The 14,613-nt window shown below is 48.1% G+C and overlaps 1 protein-coding gene across 4 annotated transcripts in view; it reads left to right on the top strand.

Moving 5' to 3' along the window:
- Positions 1-14,613, top strand: part of CAPN2 (calpain 2) — a 98,788-nt gene that overhangs the window by 71,460 nt on the left and 12,715 nt on the right. For all 4 annotated transcript variants that reach the window (XM_029593104.1, XM_029593102.1, XM_029593101.1 and 1 more), the window contains 7 exons: positions 2,221-2,432; positions 3,624-3,660; positions 5,063-5,128; positions 6,845-6,902; positions 8,797-8,861; positions 11,834-11,902; positions 13,249-13,327. In XM_029593104.1, coding sequence (XP_029448964.1) covers positions 2,221-2,432; positions 3,624-3,660; positions 5,063-5,128; positions 6,845-6,902; positions 8,797-8,861; positions 11,834-11,902; positions 13,249-13,327 — 586 coding nt within the window. The remainder of the gene's footprint in view (positions 1-2,220; positions 2,433-3,623; positions 3,661-5,062; positions 5,129-6,844; positions 6,903-8,796; positions 8,862-11,833; positions 11,903-13,248; positions 13,328-14,613) is intronic.

Genomic DNA, 14,613 nt, shown 5'->3' with positions numbered 1-14,613 from the left:
GTCCATCCTTTCAACCACTGCGCAGTCTTTCCTTGCATTTATTTACTTTGAAAACGGTGTTCCTGGTGGCTATATGCTTGGCATGTTGCATCTCTGAATTGTAGGCATTTTCCTGCCGGGAACTGTTCCTCCGGATGACTCCAGGGGTGTTACAGCTATGTACTGTTTCATCCTTCTTGCCCAAGCTAGTATTGGAGTTTCATTTGAACCAGTCCATTTTGTTACCATCCTTAGATAAACTCAAGGACATGGAGGAATATCAGCTCCTCCATCATTTGGATGTCAAGAGACTTCTAGTGTGGTATCTGGAAGTCTCAGAACCGGTCCAATAAATGGACCGCCTGTTTGTCCTTTACAGTGGAAGGAAGCAGGGCGAACCAGCTTCGTAGGCTACCATAGCTAGCTGGATTAAGGAGGTGATCACGGGAGCCTATGTGGAGGCTGGAAAGCCATTACCTTCTCAGATTAGAGCTCATTCCACTAGGGCTCAAGTGGTCTCATGGGTGGAGGTCAGGCTGCTGTCTCCCGTCGATATCTGCTGGGCAGCGACGTGGTCCTCCTTGCACACCTTCTGCAAGTTTTATCGCCAGGATGTACAGGCCCGAGAGGATGCTGCCTTTGCACATGTGGTGTTGACTGGGCCCCGGGTAGCCTCCCACCCCAATCAGGAGTAGCTTTTGTTACATCCCTTTGGTCCTGAGTCCATCAGGCTATATGCTAGAAAATGGAGAAATTACTTACCTGATAATTTCGTTTTCTTTAGTGTAGACAGATGGACTCAGCATCCCGCCCTCGGCTGCTCAAGATCTGTACCACAGGTCCTCCCATGAAATGGGACTCGAATCCAAGGGAGCATGGATAAGTGTTCATCCAGTCCCTAAATTAAGGTACCTATATTCTTACTGGAGTTCAGTGTTTATGGTTGGTTGAGTACAGTATCGGTTATCTGTTTTTAAATCATATTTTTAATTATATTTTTAGTCATATTTTCAATTAAGTCCTTTAACTAGTATGTCCACAGTGGCTTTTGAAGAGAACACTGGAGAGCTAAAGTCACTGCAGGGATATATGTACGGTGATGTCAGCTTTGCAACCTGACTCTGTCTCCATCTGCTGGCAGGGGAGTATAACCCATTGGTCCTGAGCCCATCCGTCTACACCAGTAGTTCCCAACCCTGTCTTGGGGACCCCCCAGCCAGTCGGGTTTTCAGGATATCCACAAATTTTCTCATACATATTAATTGTGGATATCCTGAAAATCAGACTGGCTGGGGGGTCCCCAGGTCAGGGTTGGGAACCACTGGTCTACACCAGGGGAAACAAAATTATCAGGTAGATAATTTCTCCAGTGGAAGAGACACACTGGCCCTGAAGGTTTTCTGAGGTCCTAAATATTTTCTTTTCCTTTTTGGGATAAATGGGCATGTTATATGTACTTGAATTGAGATCAGAAATTAAAATATTTGATTTGACTTGGGTAGGCGAACTCTCAGTAATTTCACCATCTCCCAGCACTAGCTGGTAGAACGTTGGGAGGACTCTCGCAGCTCAGTACTGCGGCTTCATACATGACGGGGGGATTTCTGGAGAGTAGGGTACGGCCAGAACTTGACTGCTGCAGAAGGAGCTCTCTCAGCCCCAGAAACAACACTGCAAGTAGCCTGAGTGGCTTTGCGATGGCATGAGGTGTGGGAGACATAACGGGGCAAGACTGGGATCTGTACATGATAACTGGAGGTAATGAGGAGTTGGAAAAAAAAACAAGAAATAGATTTGTTACTTCAGTTCCTGTTACTACACTACGCTTCTTACTATGTTGTTATAGGGGTTTGATTCCCCATTATTGTACACCGTTCTTCCTCACCTTTGCACTTTGGATTCCTCTCCTTCTCCCTTCGCAGCCGTCACCACCTCTCGGTGGCCTCAAGCTACTTTTCCAGCTGAGGGCTGGATGAGAACCCGTCTCCATGTCCAAAGCCCTCTGTCGCCCCTTCTAGCTCAGTTGAGGCATCCGGTTTGTGCTTCTTCCACTAGCTCCGCCCCAGGGCCAGAGATCGTAACCTGGACCCCAACAGTCCCTTCGGATAAAAGACCCGGGCTTGGGTATCTCGCACCATTGCCGTGCGGATGCAACCAGAGAATAGGCCGAGACACCCCCCAAATCTGTCCCTCCTCCTTCCTGCAAGGAAATAAGTGGAATTTTATCTATTTTTTAATAAGTGTTCCAGTCAGCCGAACGTCCACCTGAGCAAACAGTTCTTCCTGTCGACCAAAGCGAAGGAGAAGTCGGACACCTTCATCAACCTCCGTGAGGTCATGAACCGATTCCACCTCCCGCCGGGGGAATACGCCATCGTGCCGTCCACCTTCGAGCCCAACAAAGTCGGGGACTTCTGCCTGCGAGTCTTCTCGGAGAAAAACACAGAAGCGCAGTACGTAGTCCTGGGTGGCTGGTTTGGGTCGTCCAGGGAAGGGGGGGGGGTGTGTGGGGGGGGGGGGGGGGGTGCACACCCATTGAATTCTGTTGCCTCCAGACATTTGCAGCCATTACTGCCCGGTGACTCACTTCCACCTCTTTATATATATATTTTTAATTGCCCCGTTTTTCAGTCGCTGAGATAAGGTGCCTGGCGCCGCCTGGCGCTCGTCGCACTTCTCCTTTGCTGTGTTGCTTCCACTTTAGCTCACGGTCCCCTGGGTATCCTTTCTTTTCGTTTGCCTGGGGTGTAATTTGTCTTCTATAATTTCACGCTTTTCAAAAATTAAAATGGGAGGTGTGCGCCTTTGCCTTCCCTGAGTCCATTTGCAGCTGCCAAAAGTCACTTTTGGCTTTGTGCGTCAGGGTGACGTTTGCATGGCTTCTGATGAGGAGCAGCACAGCAGCGCCCCCCCCCAGTTTACTCGGATGTACAGTGCTGGGGGTGGATAAGTAGGAGGAGCTTTCAAAACCTTTAAAGACTAGTATTGCCCCAGGAATGAAATGGGGGAGCTTAATTTGGGTAGACCTTTTGTTTGTTTGTTTGTTTTAACTCCTGCTCCTTTGGACTTTCAGCTCAGTTGGTGCTGGCCTCCGATGGGTCCTCGGGCAGGACCAGTAGCTGTCACCAATGAGTGATGGCTGGGGTGACCCTCCCCTCCCGCTCGGTGAATGCTGCCTCACTGGCAGCCCCAGACCCAGCCCAGTCTGAGGAGGGGGTAGGGGCTGAACCCAGGTCCTCTGCACGGCAGCACGCAGCTCTGCTATTAAGCCACTGGGCCACTATTTTGTTCTCATTGCTGACGGAATTGGCCAGACATTTGTTTTTAAGTAGCCCTGCTGCTTTAGAATGAATTTTCCAATGTTCACGTGGAGCGGAGGGGGCTCAGCTGGCAGCACTTTGGGGTTTTTTTTATTGTCCGGTGTGGTCAGCCGAAGCCTGGCGTGAGATTAGTAATCTGTCAGCCCTGGCTACCTGGTGGGTTTCCAGACCTTGCAAGACGCCGTGAACGTCAGAAGCTGTCCGCGTGCTCCTCAGTTTGTCTGGAACTGTAGTTGAAGGTTTTGCTTGAATAATATCTTTTGGAAATGATTTTTATTTTTTTTGGCTGGACACTAACGGGCAAAATTTCCTTTCCATTTGCAGAGTCATAGATCACGAGATTGAGGCTAACATTGAAGAGGTAACATTTTTGTCTGCTTTGTAAATGAGCAGCTCTCTTTCTCTCTCTCTCTTTCTCTCTAATACCGTCCCCCTTTCCTCTCTCGGGCACCTGGCATAACCTCTCTTGCACACACTCCGCAGAGCCTCTCCACCACCTCACTGCCCCGGGGCTGCTCCTTTCCGTGTCCCCGTTTTCCCCCCTCGTTCATTTGACTCATGTCCTGCCTCATTCTTGCCGATGGCATGTCTCTGTCTTCCCTGACACTGCTGCAGCGTTTCTCCACGCCTTTCCCTCTACCCTCTCTCTCTCTGACTCCAGTAATGAGCGATGGACATCTTCCAGCAAGCTCCAAAATAGTCCTCCTATCAGCTGAGCACCTCAGAGATAAAAAAAAAAAACCCAGGGCTGGGCCAGTCCTGTGACTCGGGGGCTGCACTGTGCACGGCCATGAAGAGGACCTGGCTCTGCAGCTTGCTCAGGTCTTCCACTTCCAGGGCCGGCGGGGGAGGGTGCAGCGGAGGGGGGGGGGGCGTCAGGGTGGGGAGGCTGCGGAGGTAGCACTAGCAGCACTTGGGGAGAGGGAGGCTCGGTCATCACTCATTAGTTAACACCCGGTGGCCAGACTTAGGGTCCCATGTTAGTTGGATGTATTTTTTGGTCCCCTGGCCCACGACTGTCACGTTTGCGGCCGGGCTGGGTCGGGGCTACAAAAAGAAGGGAGAGGGGAATCCCAGCCGGTGGTGAATGTAGGCTCGTGGCACTGGAGCCCAGTAGAAAGCTGGTTCTGAAAGCCCAAAGGATCAGGAAGAAACTGCTGGTACCAAAGGGGGCTTTGGGAGGTGGGGGAGGAAGCAAAGTGGATGAGCCGGACATAGAGTTCCTGGCTGTCCTGGGGGATGTGGGAGACCTGAGCGATCACAGCTCCGAGGCACCCACCCACTACGCACTAATCTCAAATTACCATCAGTGGGAGCAGACCAGGGCATCACATCCTGCAGAGAGCCTCTCACTACTGGTAGAGTGCCTGTCATCCCAACCGGCTACCAGTGCACTTTGTAATTTAATATTCGGTGCCATGCGTGCAGCCATCTCCGGGGGAGGGAATTTGATTTTTTTTTCATCTGTAGGGGAGCTGTCAGACGTGATAGCAGAAGGAAACAACATTGTGATTGGTAAATAAGGGGAGAGGTCACATAGAGGCTCAGTGGGAAGAGCAGCTTGGCTCTCCCGATTCACAGATTCACTGCCTGCTCCCTGCCACCTCCGGATCCTTTCCCGGGCACAGCCAGCAGGATGGATTCGGTACCCGGATGCGTTGCGTGGAAGCGGTCGCCTGAATGCCGCCGCCTGCCTCATGTTTCCTCTCTTGACTTCGGTTACATGATGTGTTTTCTTCCTGTCTTTTTTTTTTTTTTGCCAGCATGACTTGAGTGAAGATGAAATCGATCCTAACTTCAAAAAGCTGTTTGCGCAGCTGGCGGGAGAGGTGAGTAAAGTCTAGGCTGGAGCCGGGCAGAGCTCTGAAATATTCAGGAGCTTGAAGGTCCCTGGCGGCTGCGGCTGCTCGGGTGACACCAGGATCACTAACCTGCATTTCCACTTTTTTTTTTTTTTTTAAATCTATGCACACTTAGACCGATGGGCAGGTACAGTGCTGATTCCTCATTATCTGCCACTCTCTTATCCCTTCCTCCTTCCCGTTTTTTTCTCTTTGGCTTGTTTTCAAATGTAACTCTCCCACTTCCCTGCAGCCCCTAAAATATTCTTTCCTCTACAGCGTTTACCTCCCAACCTTTTTTTTTTTTTACTCTCGCTTACAAAGCCGCTCTCTCTGCTCCTTTCCAATTCGGCCCTCGTAAGGAAGATTCAGCCCTCGTGATCCCTGCCTCGCTCCCATATTCCCTCCTCTGGCGGCCAATTCCCGTGGCAAGCTCCTGAGGGGGAGAGAGCGGCCGGCTGCATCCCTATAAGAAGGACGCTCACACCATTTCCTCAGGTTGTTTCCAGTTATTTGCATATTGCATCTTACTGTGTTTTTATTGTGCCCTCCTCCCCCCTGTTCTGTGAAGTGTAAAGGTGAGTAATCAACTTTGGACAATAAATAAATACCTTGCGCCCACTCTCGGGCAGTTTTACAATCCTAGTATAATTTCAAAAGAAAAGAACAGAATTGCCCCCATATGTACCAGTCTCTCAAAGGGGAAAAACAAATCCCTGTCCCCCATTAGGGATGTTATTGTTTGTTTTGAATGCAGGAAATGTAATGCAGGAAGCAAAATGGTGATATCACCCTTTGCGCCCCAGCGGGGGCCCTGATGGGATGGCGTGAGCGTTCAGCTTTAAGAGGGTCTCCCAGCGCTGCTCCTCAACCAGCCACTAGATGGCGATGGTTATTTTATTTATTTATAAAACTCCGTGTGTGTGCATGTGTCCCCCTCCCAAAAGTGTTCAAAACGCACATAATGACACTAAAAAGCGACTGCTTGGTTCTCCCTTGCTCCAGGGACTGTGAGTGCTGCTGCATCCACCTGCACTGGGAGTGAAACCTAACCTCCCCCCTTTAACTGGCCACCAAGAACGAACATTTTTCCACATTGATCTTCCAAAAATATGAATCTACCTCAGGGGCTTCTCAGTGGGGCAGGTTTTTCTTTAGTTGCGCCCAGGTTTATTTTATTGTTTTAATTCTAAACCTTGCTGGAATAATTCTCCAGGTTGGGGAGATGGTTTATAGATAAAGAGATATTATTCCTTGAAATGTTTTTATATTCCGCTACCTGCAAGCAGCCCAGAGTGGATCAGATGAATGGGGCAGGTGAAGCAGTGTCCTGCTCAGTCACCCGGATGTGCATTTTGACAGTTTGCGTAACCTGGCATGTGTTAATGGGTTCCTATGCATGTGTTCGTGCTGGGACCCGGCAGCCAGTTCTGGCTGCCAGGATCCCTCTGAAACGTGTGTGTGTGTGAGAAACTGGAAGATGTTTAAATGCAATTTTCCAATCCGCTATTCATTATTAGCCAGTAAAATTGGTTGAATAACTAACAATGGGCAGAAAATCCAAGACAGTTGCAAGCATTTCTTCTTGGAGAGGAGAGGCAGACTTTTAACCCCTCTCTTGTGTGCTAAGCTTTTTTTTTAATTTGTTAGGAACACTCTCTTATTATTTACAGCTCTCTCTCTTTGCACCATGTCTCTCCACAGGATGCTGAAATTTCGGCCTTTGAACTCTGCACCATTCTAGAAAAAGTGATGTCCAAATGTAAGTGGCTCTCCCTGCTTCTGGAGTCCCTGATACTGAAAGGATGCAGCTTTCCTCACGAATGAGTGCACATTGAATCCTTGCTTAGTGTAGTATTTTCTTGCACGTGGGTAATAATTATGTGCTGTGGCTGTAAAGTGCCCTTTTTCCTAAGTACATTGGGGCTCAGTATATGCATAAATGAATATTCATGATCTTATGTGTCTGTGCACTGGGTGGAGAGGAGGTAGAAAAGCCAGGGAAGGGCCAAGCCATGTTTGACTACCCTTCGTATCATTTCTGAACGGAATATGACTACCCAGATGCCACCTGTATGAGCTGCTCCATTCTAACATCTGAATCCAGCACCAAAGAAAACATCCACTTAGGATAAACCTTGGCCCTCTCTATGCAGAAGAAAGCGCAGATACTGTAGTAGCTACAAAGAGAAGTTTCTTACACAGCTTAATTGCACTGGAAACCATTCATCCTATACTTCAGGATACTGTCCATGCTCTGTCCAAAACTGTTAGCATATCACTTCCAAATGCATAGCTGGACTGATTTGGGGGTCACAGACAAAAAGATTGAGCTCTTCCATCTTAAGACAAGTAAATCAGTTGTGATTTATTTAATTTGTATTCCACCTTTTTAAACTTCAAAGCAGATTACACACACAGGTACTGCAGGTATTTACATGTTCCAGGGGGCTCTGGGGTAATGGAGAGTAAAGTGACTTGCCCAAGTTTACAGGGAGCAGGAGTGGAATTTGAACCCTGGTTTCCATAGTTCATAGCCCACTGCTCTAACCACTAGGCTACCTCTGGCTGAGATACAGCTTTAGTCGCAAAGAATACCAAAAGTGTCCAAATTAATATTTCTTTCACCAAGCACCTTTAAAGTGAATATGCATACAGGGCTTCATTGACCTTCATCGTAGGCTTCATCGTATAGCATAGTTTCACTTTCACACTCCACCTTATATTTAATCATTGGTCAATACCGATGTATAATTTTTGTTATATTTTAAACTTGCAAATCCTCTCATGTGAACGCCGCCTGTACTGTGCTCTTATAAATCGTGATACCGAATCTTATCAGTCATGTTACTTAGCTCTGTACAGATTTTACCGGGCTATGTGAACAAAGCGGTTTCCATGCACAAAGCTAAGTAACATGACTGATAAGATTCGGTATCACGATTTATAAGAGCACAGTACAGGCGGCGTTCACATGAGAGGATTTGCAAGTTTAAAATATAACAAAAATTATACATCGGTATTGACCAATGATTAAATATAAGGTGGAGTGTGAAAGTGAAACTATGCTATACGATGAAGCCTACGATGAAGGTCAATGAAGCCCTGTATGCATATTCACTTTAAAGGTGCTTGGTGAAAGAAATATTAATTTGGACACTTTTGGTATTCTTTGCGACTATAGGTAATAGTTACCATTGGACCTACTCAGAACTATCATCAATTTAAGGTCTGTGGGTAAAGTGTTGAGATACAGCTTTAACATCTAAAGAACGGATGGACCCCTGTGTTCCAGAAGCCTGTGGACTACAACATCTCGGGCTGGTCCTTGTGTTGGTCGGGTAAACTCCAGCCCCAGTGCAGGTCTTAGGACTCAGCAACCAAGCAGAGGGAAGGCTTTAGAGGAGCTGGGAAATCAGAGTGAGCCCTGGACCGCGGGACTGACTGTCTGGCCTGGCAGCCCAGCACACTGCAGGTGGCATTGGGAGTCTCTGATTCCCCTCACTGGGCTTCCACCATCATCTTGTGCTCGCCGCAGGTCCTGTTTGGAAAGAAGCCACCGTGTCTTCATTGTGAATCTCCGTGCATGCTGCAATAAAATCTGACAGCAGCGGAGCTCTCCACTCACGTGACAAACTGTCTTTTGTGTATTTCAGGCCCAGACATTAAATCCGATGGCTTCAGCATGAATACTTGCAGAATCATAGTGGAGCTGCTGGATGTATCTTTATGCTGCGCAATTATATTTTTATAACCTGTGATTTTGCACATAACACGATACTTCAGTTTGTGGCACTCCTTTCCCCCAAAGTGCAATAATCCTTAAAAAAAAAAAAAAAGGCTAAAATCAGCATTCAGAAACCCTGTGTCTGCACCTTCCCCAGCCATCCCAGGAAGTGGAAGGACCTGAGGCACATCCTCTGCAAGGCGGCCATGCAATCACCAAGCCACTGGGCTGGCCCAGAATGCCTTGTTTCTGTGTGGCCAAAAGCCCACATATTATGAAAATGCACACGGACCTTTCTGGAGGCCAAAACATCACTTACCCAGGATAAGGCTAATTTAGGCAGGTTCGCCCTTATTTTTTTACCCACGTAAATGGACCTTCGTTTTTGAAGGTGTAACGTTGTGCCTCCGCCCCTCGCTAGACGTCAGAAGGAGTGGCCAGCACGTGATGTATGCAAACGGTAACAAACAAAATGGCCAGTTTAGTTGCAGTTTGGTCTGTGGGAGGGAGGGGGCTGAGTTAGCCCTGATAATTTAGGGAATGTCCCAATCTCGCTCCCAGGAAGACTTCCACTCACTGTGGAGAAACGGCCGTGCAGACAAAGCCCAGCATGTTTGCCTTCACCCAGCGAAACGGCTTTGAGAGTCACCCGCAGGAACAGCATGACCACACAGAGCGTCCAGAAATCCTTTAAAATGAATCTATTTCCTCCGCTTCAGGTTAAATATTTATCCTCTCTCCTGTGAAATTTGTTGCGTGAAAGAGGCTTTCAGTCGATTGGGTTTATCCCGTGCGTTCATCTTGCCAGTAGTGAAGCTTCTGCACGATGGACACACAGCGTCCTGGCCGAGGGCAGGGATCTCCAGGCCACGTCCCTCCTTGGCCTCTGTGATAGAACTGATTTCCCTCAGGCTTTCTGCGCACGCGGGAGGTCCATTGCACGCGCGGCCCTGTCCTTTCCTGGCACGCTGAGATAATCGCCGAACAGGCTGCCTCGCCCACGTGAGGCCGCAGCGCTCCACGTGGAAAGGATCTGCCAGTCAAAGAGTGCGTCCACGTCGGTGCAACTTAACTGCCACCGGGAGGGAGCTGCAGATGGCACGGCTAATGCTTGTCAATGTTAGACACAAAAAGTGATGCTATTACATAAGAACATGCCATGCTGGGTCAGACCAAGGGTCCATCAAGCCCAGCATCCTGTTTCCAACAGAGGCCAATCCAGGCCAAAAGAACCTGGCAAGTACCCAAAAACTAAGTCTATTCCATGTAACCATTGCTAATGGCAGTGGCTATTCTCTAAGTGAACTTAATAGCAGGTAATGGACTTCTCCTCCAATAACTTATCCAATCCTTTTTTAAACACAGCTATACTAACTGCACTAACCACATCCTCTGGCAACAAATTCCAGAGTTTAATTGTGCGTTGAGTAAAAAAGAACTTTCTCCGATTAGTTTTAAATGTGCCCCCCTAGTGTTTGTGATAGCATCCAAAAGTCTCGAGCCAGTGGCTGCTGTTTGACCTGCTGCCTCAGGCGGAGGAAGCCACATACGGTGCTGGAGCTGAAAGTGGCTGACCGGCTCTTGGACAGCCCGTGGCAGTGCCGTGGATAGTCGGAGTGTCCCATTGGGAGGCCGGTGAAATTGAGATAATAGTCGTAGGTTTGCTGCAGCACACGCTCCAAGCCCATCCCCCATCCTCGGTAATAATCGGAGCATTACTAATTATGAACCATGCTGGGGGCAAGAAGAGGACAAGAAAGCGGGTTGCACAGAAGCTAGAACAAACATGCGTTGGTTCGTTCCTAAACACGTGGAGGCTATTTTTGACTCGAGCACACACTGATGTGGATTACCTTAAATCCGGCGCCTGTTAATACAGCGGGCGGGCCCTTAAAGTGAACGAGAGAGAGAGTAGAGTTTGGCCTGCTGACGTGTGACAGACACACGGTAGGAGATGAGAACAAAATGTGATCTTCACTAGCTAACTGATGAGGGGGGGGGGGGGTCCTAAAATTCAGTCACACTTTGATTTATTACTTTTGTTTAAATAAAATAAGAGGGGTCAGCCCAGTGCACTGCCATGCGGAAAGTTTCCAGTTGGGCCTGGAGCGACTGGGAGTGGGGATAAAGTTAAGAAAAGGAACTATGAAAGGGCAGGTAGCCAAAGGTATAAAGAAGAACGTTCTGGATGTGGCCCAGATTCAGGGCCATGAAGGCAGCCCTGATGCCTTAGGCCCATTCAGGGCCGGATTTAGGATTTTTGCACCCAGAGGCGAGGGGGGGCGAGAGGGGTTCCTCTATCCCTGTCCCAGAGAGCTGGAGCAGGCTCCTCCTTGGCTCAGTTGCACTCCTCTTTGGCCTGGATATTTGTGGGCGTCTTAGGAATTGCCTTTCCTAAATCCGAGCTTGGGGGCCGAGGCTGCTAGGAATAGCGGCAGTGAGCTGACATTGAAGGCCCATGGTGCCAGGATCCCTGTGCTGATTCCTATTGCGTTGTGAGAAAAGGAAGAAGTAAAAGTGAAAAAAATAAATACATTAAAAAACCCCAAAAGTTTATGCTGGGGAACCTCTTCTCTCTTCAGAGTGAAAATGAGCTCTGGGGGTTTTTTTTATCATTTTTAATATGCATTAATTAATCGACAACGTATAACTCAAAACAAGTTCTTTCCCCTATTTTCATCACAGATCATTTAAAAATGTTGCTGTTCACGTTTTTTATTGCACTATGGCAGCAGTGGTAATAACAATCAGACTAAGTGGTGCATTTTCAGAAATCTTGCACTTGGTGCTGCTGTATTAAGCTGCAGTGCTGGCACTAGGGTGCGCTATTTCTGTGATAAGGCCCAGCCTCGTTAGTTTAGCGCCAGGGGTCGTAGGGCCCATGCCCATTTGCCGTTATTCTTAAACTTGATGGAAAAACTGTGGTTTTCTGCTGTCGTTTTTCCTTAACTTGCATTGCCCTCCAGTCGGATGGAACAGGCAAACTGGGGCTGAAGGAATTCAATATTCTCTGGACGAAGATTCTGAAATACCAGGTGAGATGATGCGTATGTCCTCTGTGCCACAAACCCCCGAAAGCAGAGCTTGGTTATGACTAAACGCAAGATTTGTGTCCCCAGAGTCTACCATAACACATCCTTGCAACCAGGAGCATGAAAAGTACATCCTGCCTTTAGGAGAGATTCATCTATACAAAAAAGTGGCCAACTCCAGTCCTCAAGAGCCACAAGCGGGCCTATTTTTTTTTCAGGATATCCTCAATGAATATGCATGAGATAGATTTTGCATGCACTGCCCCTGTTGCATGCAAATCTCTCTCATGCATATTCACTGAGGATATCCTGAAAACCTGGCCTGCTTGTGGCACGCCAGGCCCGGAGTTGGCTTCCCCTGATCTATGCTGTCTTCCTCCTTACCTGACGGGAAGACGGGAGGGGAAGAGAATATGATAGAAACATTCATAGGAAGCTGGAGAGAGGACCCTGAGGAAATTCTTCTTTTATAGGAGAGGTGGTGAACTGGAATAGCTTACCAGCAGAATTAATGGAACCAGGGCGCCCCCCCGGTCTCCTGCGATTTCACGACTGCAGTAAAGGCTACAAAATTCAGCCCTTGCTGTGGAATTGGCCTGACCTGGCCAAATTGCTCCTGTAGACCAGGGGCTGGGCCCTGCCCAGAAGAGAAGCAGCATTGGTAGCAGTGGAATGGCAATGTCCATGTATTGCTTCCCAGCGTGGCTGCCCTACTGAATCTACCTCCAAAGGTAGCCAGATAAGTTTATCCGGCTAACCTTGCTCTCCGGACAGCGACTGAATATGGACCTCCCTCCGTTTTCTTTGAGTCCCGTGCTTTTTTTTGGAGCCCTCGTGGCATTGTGCTTGACTTCATTCCCATCCTCTTTCCACTGTGGTTCCTCTGTGCTTATCCCACACTAATTTTTTTTTTTTTTTTTTTTTAAATTCTGCTACCTTTTTTGTCTCCATCACCTCCTCCAGAAGGGCATTCCAGGTGTCCTCCACCCTTTCTGTGAAAAAAAATATTTCCTGACATTGTTTCCAAAGCCTTCCCCCCCCTCCGAGCTTCACATCATGACCCTTAGGTTCTACAACTTTCCTTGGTGCTGCAGAATTGAAAAATAAAATGCCTGGGATAAGGCTACAGGACGTAAATGAGTAAGTTTAGTTGCATATCAGGTGGGCAGTTCTGTAAAAGGCTATTTATGCATTTTACATTGTCTTTGAAAATTGCTTTCGATGTTACTGTCTTACCTCCAGGTTCCCCTATAGCATCTTCTATCCGGTCTGGGCCATCTCCTCCCTCCCCTCCCCAGAATGCGAGTCTTTCTCACTGCATCCTGAAAAGTCATATTCATGTCTTACAGAAAATTTACAAGTGCATCGATGTGGATCACTCTGGTCTCATGAACTCCTACGAGATGCGGAAAGCCTTGGAAGAAGCAGGTGAATAAGGCACAGGCTCAATTCCCTTCTCTTTCTTTTTGTCTATTGTACATCTTATTTTAAACTTCTCCAGCTTCTTCTTGACTAAAGGATACTAAGAAACTAAATTTCAGTTGGCCTATATTGCCCAAGAGGAGACCTTTTCAGACCAATTAGCCAATGTGATTCCTTGATTTGCCCGTTAATAGCGCAGTAACATAGTAAATGACAGCGGATAAAGACCAAAAGGTCCATCCAGTCTGCCCAGCAAGTTGCTTTTCTTGGTAACTGCCGCTCTGTGCAGGTTACCCCGTGCCTACTGTTACGGTTAGTAACTGGTGCTCTGGGTAAGTTGTCCCCATGCAGAAGGTGTTACTCCTAAAGTTAATATAGGTTACCTCGTTGTTCCATTTCCATCCTCTGTGCTGGAGGGAGCCACAGGGCTTATCCCGTGTCCTTTTGAATTCCATTATCGTTCTCATCTTCACCACCTCTTCTGGGAGGGCATGCCAGGCATCTACCACACTCTGGGGCAGATTTTCAAAGGGGTACGAGTGTAAGATACGCGTGTACCCCCCGAAAACCTACCCCAACCCCCCCTGCGCGCGCCAACCTATTTTGCATAGGCTCGGCGGCGCACGCAAGCCCCGGGACGCGCGTAAGTCCCGGGGCTTGCAAAAAGGGGCGGTCGGGGGCGTGGCCAGGGGGCGCGGTTAGGAATCGGGGGCATGTCCTGGGGGTGTGTGGGTGGTCCGGGGGCGTGGCCGAGTGTATCTTATAAAATCCAACGTACTTTTGTTCGCGCCTGGTGCGTGAACAAAAGTACGCGCGCGCGTATGTTTTTAAAATCTACCTCAGCATGAATAAATATTTTCTGATGGTTGGTTTCCAGTCGACCCCCTTGGAGTTTCATACTGTGACCCCCCTAGTTCTGCAGTTTTCTTTCCAAGGGAAAAGATTTGATGGCCGTGCATGATTAAAGCTGTCAGGTCTCTGAAAGTATCATATCTCCCCTGCACCTCCTCTCCTCCACAGCAGTGGCGTAGCCAGAATTGATTTTTTGGGTGGGCACAAGGTTAACATGGGTGGGCTGTAGGCATGCAGGTCTACTAGTTGTTTATTTACTGATAAATAATGCCAAATTATGCAGCATAGCATTCACATCTACGCCTAAGTATGAGGTTTACTTAATGATACAAACATAATTCACGGTGATTTGTGGTACTTTAGCCTTCTTATTATTACGATTTTATACACGGCTCCTACCTGTCCATAAATTTTGAGAGAGCGGTTGTGTTGCTTATATT

The sequence above is a fragment of the Rhinatrema bivittatum genome, chromosome 3 (genome assembly GCF_901001135.1).
Source record: "Rhinatrema bivittatum chromosome 3, aRhiBiv1.1, whole genome shotgun sequence".
In the NCBI taxonomy this organism is placed as follows: Eukaryota; Metazoa; Chordata; class Amphibia; order Gymnophiona; family Rhinatrematidae; genus Rhinatrema; species Rhinatrema bivittatum.
This window is presented reverse-complemented; position numbering and strand designations above follow the sequence as displayed.